Raw genomic sequence first — 5,631 nt, 5'->3', positions numbered from 1 at the left:
AACCGAAAGCGCGTAGCAGGTCCATTAGCCTCCGGCTCGCTCAGGACCTAAGAGAGGGCCCACTCAAGCCCGCCACCACGCCGGGAAAATGGGGCACTTCCTGGCGGGGCGGAATTTCCGGGATTCTCCCGCAGGAAAATGGAAAAAGGCGCGCGTGAGAGAGAAGGGATGCGGAAGAGCCTAAAGAAAACGAGAAGAGGAAGGACGGCGGTAAAGGGAAGGCCTGAGGCGGAACCAAGGGGAAGTTCCGGCAAGAGGGAAAGGGTCGCGGGGGAGCGGATAAAGGGGGCGGAAAGCGGAAGAGGGTCGTGGGGGAGCGGAAAAGGAGGTTGCCTGCTTCGAGGCGCACTGGACTGCGTGGCTGTAGGGGCTGCCCTTTAAGTGTCATCTAGCACAGGACTCTAGCTTGTCGCTGTGTCATGGGCTTTAACGCTTCTCGGTACGAATTACAAGCGGGGACCCGCCCGGGCTCACCGGCGCATTCCTAGTGACGCCATCGCGGAGGTCCACTGCCCTCTGCTGGGCGTGGGGACGCAGTGCCGAGCGCCGCAGACGGACTTTGCGAGGTGAAGGAGGGCACTTGGGAAAAGAGTAAAACTTTTCTAAGGGTTGTGGCAAAATAGCCTACATTAGCATTTTCAAAAGAACGGGGAAACATGATTTCAACGACTAGTTTAAATTCTAAATACTTTTCAGGCATAGACAGGGTGGGTGATGTTCCCTAGGACTTCTGGATTTGTCCTGTGTATTAAATTATTTTGCTTAATTAAGACATTTGTTTCGTCCAGCCGACTTTTCAGTAACAACAGAAAAATGTCCAAATCATTTTTGGTAAGGGTTCTTTAATTCTAAAATACTTTTGAGCCTCGAGAATCCTTTTAATGCTACACCACACACCAGGGTCACAAATGTAGGGGATTAAAACCACTGGTTACTTAAATTACGTATTTAAAGGGCTTATGGGACCTTGAGAAAAAAAAGTGTATCAACCCTCCCAACTGCCTTTCTTTTCCAACTCTGAGAACCTCCTGTTTACCAACTGTTGGCTCTAGGTGCTAGAGATATAGAGATAAATGGCCTGGGCAAGAATAACAGAGGACCCCTTTTGTGAAACTTTGCACTCTATTGGAGGAAATAAGCTTCGGGGGAAGATGTAATCGTGAAGTCTACTGGGAGAGGGAGGAGCATAGCAGGAAAACAGCTGATCCTTTCTTGATCTCCCCTTGCCGGATCTGAAAGAGAAGTAGTTAATAGTTGCATTTCAGGAAGAGAAACCAGCTTGCAAGAATGGAGTTGCAACAGGGTGAGTGACGGGAATAAGAAAGTGGATAGTTCTTTGGGGACAGATTCTTAAGCCTCCTAAGGCATTATGGATTCTTAATACTTGTTTGCCAAATTATTATTGTCTTACATTATTTGTCAAGCACCATTCTAAGCGTTGCAAAGGCCTTGCTTTCCAAAATCCTGTGGCAACGTCGGTTAAACGAGTAATTACGTGGGGGGGGGAAAGAATATAAATGCTGTGCAAGCAAACAGTAAGAGTATTTTATGTAGCCTAAGTATTAAAGGAGATGACTAGGAGTTACTCTGCGGAAGAGAAAAGTGTAACAGGTGAGGGGTCACATATATAGACGTGAGGAACAAAGAGAAAAACCTGAAGGATTTGAGAAACTAAAAGTTCATTTTGGCTGTATGAAGAGGTGTGTGTATGGTGGCATGTGATAAAGCTCGAAAGGTAGGTTATATAATGACAGTCTCAAGAGAAACCAAAACTTGAAAATCAAGTCATGTTTGGACAGTCTTAAATAGAATCTTTCTGACTTTTTTTTGTTGTTTACCACCTCCCTCGGGCTAATTGTTTTCTTATTAAGTATGCATTTGTGTTAATTTTCTGTATTAAATAAATCCAGCAGATGGTAAAACGGGTTACATATGGCTTTTAAGAGAAAAGCTAGCTTATTTCCTGTGCAGGGAGGGGAACTATTTGATCCTTTGCAGAACTTTAAAAAAACAATTGGAGAGAGTAACACATTTGATCTTGGATGTCAGGACCTTTCTTCTCTTTCCCTTTTCCAGTGGCTTGGTGATGAGCTCATTCCACTGGTCTAACTCTGGCAGGACAGCAAAATATCCTTTACAACAAGTTTTAAACATACGTTTTGTCATGAATACAGTTTATAAAATCGTAAATTCCTCAGAACTTTTCCATTGCCTTACGATTCTGGAACAGATCCAAAATGCTGACTGTTTAACTACATCCTTACACAGAACCTGAATCTTAACCCTTGTTCGTACACATCTACTTTCAGACACTATAGTATTTTCATAGTGGCTGATACTTTATCATCTCCTTAGCACTGAACTCTTGTCTAATTTGGTCTTAGAATTTAGAATTGGGATGACGTATACATAATAGGCTATTACCAACTTTCTAGAATATGATTTCTAAACTTGAGGTCAGCAAACCTAGTAGGCTTAAGCAGTGCCCTCGAGTTTTTGTGGTACTCTTCTGTGGCACAGACAAGGAAATGTGAAGAGAGGAGAGAAAAGAAGGGAGAGTTAGTAGTGGAAGAAGGATAGGAATGGGGAAGGAGAGAAAAAATGTTAGTCATATGTATGTTTAATTTTGCAATGATTTAAAGTAAGGAGATAATAGATCTCATGGCATCTATGTCAATTGCCTTTGTGTTGTTAGATATTGGAGAGGTAATAGATGAGGACAGAACAGGCTCCTTACAAGAGAGAAGATATATTGTTTATTGATTTTATTATCCCACAAGAATAATTAAAAATGCTAATGATTTTGTAAGCCTTATTCCTTATTTTCTAGTTTAACTCTTTGTTCTTTTCCCCAAAACAGAATATTGTGGAAAATACAGGCAAATTTAGTTTTTGAAAATAGCCATTGAAGTCCTTATCAAGTTTTGGGGGTCACTTTTTAAAATGCTGAAGTCATGGTAAATATGGAAAAGATCAGGACCTTTGCTTCAGTTGAATTTGCCATTGGGTTTCTGTTCTGTATCTGACATCCTCAGGAGCAAAGCATGCATAGAGCAAACTGGATATATTATATTTGACTCTGACTGTCTTATGTAGGCCTTTCAGTTTTGTGAACTGACCTGACAAGTAATCTTATGAGCTTATTTTCCCTAGACTGGAGGCAGGCCCAAGGAACCCTGAGCCCTACTGTATTTGATCTTCTTCAAATGGGACAAGATAAAGGCAAAATCCCAGGTTCCTTTTATCACATAAACCTCTGAGAGAGAGAGAGAGAGAGAGAGAGAGAGAGAGAGAGAGAGCGCGCGCGCGCGAGGGCGCAGGGTGTGTGTGTGTGCAAAAGAAGGGAGAATAGAAAGAACTAAGCAAATCCAAACTAGCAGTCCCAGGGCAGATAGTTTCATTTTGTTGCCTGGTACACAGAGCTATAGCACACTGAAAACCAATATCCTCCTTTGGAAGGTGAAGAAGGGAAGGTGAGGCAAAATAGGTCAAATCTCAGGTTCCCCATTTAAGTTTGCCACAAATAGTTACTAAGTATTCACTTCAGTATCACTGGGTAAATTGCCTCTCATCCTGAGAAAGAGAATGTAACAGGCCAAGCCTGCCTTAAGATTCCTCTTGTGAGAGAAATCTTGTTACACAGTTAAAGAATGAAGGCTGTTGCTAACGAGCTCCTTGTAAGATATGTATTACCAACTGCGCATATTATTGATAGGTAATGTCTTACTATTTATTACTTAACTTCACTTATTAAAAAGTTAATATTTTTATTAATGAAACAATAGAAATTGTGTTGTATGCAAACCCATTTTGTAAACATGAAAAGAAAATCATACCTTTGCGCATTTGTAACTACATATCCTGGGCTTAGCATTTCCTAGAAAACCAACAGTGAAATAAACTTTTTCTATTTTGCAGACAGAGATCTTATATTTAGTTTAGAAAATGATGGTTAGGTACTGTCATCCCTACACAGTAATAACCACATTAGGGGTCATTTAGTTCCACAAATATTAAATGTAAGCCTCTGTGTGCTAAAGGCTATGAATAATATGCAGTCCTGCCCATAAGAATTTTTTTATTTACTGGAGGCAGGAGCTGCATTTCTAACTATTATGTAGTTTCTGGTTATACATTGATTTTTAAGAAATATCACTATCTTTAATAAGGACTCTTTATTAATTGCCAAACCGGCCAGAGACCAGACACACCTATGTGGTCGCTGATGCAATACTTGTGTTCTTTGTGTAGTATCTTCTATGTAAAGAACTAGAGTATTTAAGAAACTAGTTTCGAAATTGGCAGTTTAGAAGATTGGGAGAAATTACTGGTAAAACCAGAGACAACCCCAAAGTTTGGAATGATATCCTTCAGTTAAAAAAGTTTATTGAGAAATGTAGCATACATGCATATAGTGAAAAATACATAAAAAGAGTTTAAAGAACAACAACAGAAGATGGATACCTACGTACCCATTACTTAGGTTAAGAAAAAAAACCCATGTTCTGAGACCTAACTTTTTTAGTATGTGTTAGGTGACTCAGGCAATAGCTTTCTTCATTTTTTTTTTTTTTTTTAATTTTTTTTTTTTTCAACGTTTATTTATTTTTGGGACAGAGGGAGACAGAGCATGAACGGGGGATGGGCAGAGAGAGAGGGAGACACAGAATCGGAAACAGGCTCCAGGCTCTGAGCCATCAGCCCAGAGCCTGACGTGGGGCTCGAACTCACGGACCGTGAGATCGTGACCTGGCTGAAGTCGGACGCTTAACCGACTGCGCCACCCAGGCGCCCCAGCTTTCTTCATTTTTAATGTTTTCATTTATTTTTACTCTTACCAACTATAATACAACTTGAATTTCAAATCATGAAACAAAAATAATCTTTTATGGAAATAACATATGAACAAAATTGCTGCACAATTTCATAACCATCTCATAAATATTTGATTTAATCAGATAGCCTATCTATAAAATATGTTCTTGTCTATTCAAAAGGCTTGTGTTTCTATCTATGGAGTTACATGAAATAATGTCTCAAGTTTTAAAGGTTTTTATAAATTGACAATTCATTAAAAAATGTATATGTATTTGAAACAAAAGTAGAGAGTGAGAACTTTGAGAACTTTTGTGTTGTTTTCAAAATTTGACAAAAGGTAAACTTTAATTGTGAAAAGGAAACGTGGGCCCTGTTTTGTTTTTTTCTAGATTTGTTTTGCGGAGAGAAGTGGAACTATACAATTTTTATGCTAACAGTTTAGTAGTAACATAATCTTCTGAAGAAATGATACTCTGAAAATATGTAAAATGAGAGTATTTTAAAGGTGGCTCCCTCTGCCAATATTTTGGCCATAAGACACTGCAAAGAAAAGCTGGTTTATGTTTTCTTTTGGTTACACCCCAGCAAAATTGGGATATCGCCTGATTTCTGTTGTGCTTCTGCTTAGAATTTTAAAACTTAGAATGAAGTGAAATAAAATATCATAATATTTTATTTATATTTAATATTTTTGATCCATTTTTGCCTATAGAAAATCCTTATATTTCATACTAAAAGTTTACTGGTGAAGAAGAAAAACGCTTTTATGAAGTTAAGACTATATTTTAAGTTTGCTATAAATCTCTAATAGAG

General features: G+C 39.0%; 1 protein-coding gene across 5 annotated transcripts in view; it reads left to right on the top strand.

The window, feature by feature from the left end:
* Window positions 1–102: 102 nt before the first annotated feature.
* ECHDC1 (ethylmalonyl-CoA decarboxylase 1) overlaps window positions 103–5,631 on the top strand; it is a 56,902-nt gene continuing 51,373 nt past the window's right edge. Inside the window, exons 1-2 of one of the 5 annotated variants that reach the window (XM_043592279.1) lie at window positions 103–210; window positions 1,053–1,303. In XM_043592279.1, the coding sequence (XP_043448214.1) occupies window positions 1,288–1,303 (16 nt within the window). In that variant the 5' untranslated portion in view covers window positions 103–210; window positions 1,053–1,287. Of the gene's footprint in view, window positions 211–323; window positions 567–1,052; window positions 1,304–1,554; window positions 1,736–5,631 lie in introns of those variants that run through there. The other 4 variants (XM_043592278.1, XM_043592280.1, XM_043592281.1 and 1 more) reach the window with 4 other exon arrangements.

This window comes from Prionailurus bengalensis, chromosome B2 (genome assembly GCF_016509475.1).
Source record: "Prionailurus bengalensis isolate Pbe53 chromosome B2, Fcat_Pben_1.1_paternal_pri, whole genome shotgun sequence".
NCBI lineage: Eukaryota > Metazoa > Chordata > Mammalia > Carnivora > Felidae > Prionailurus > Prionailurus bengalensis.
This window is presented reverse-complemented; position numbering and strand designations above follow the sequence as displayed.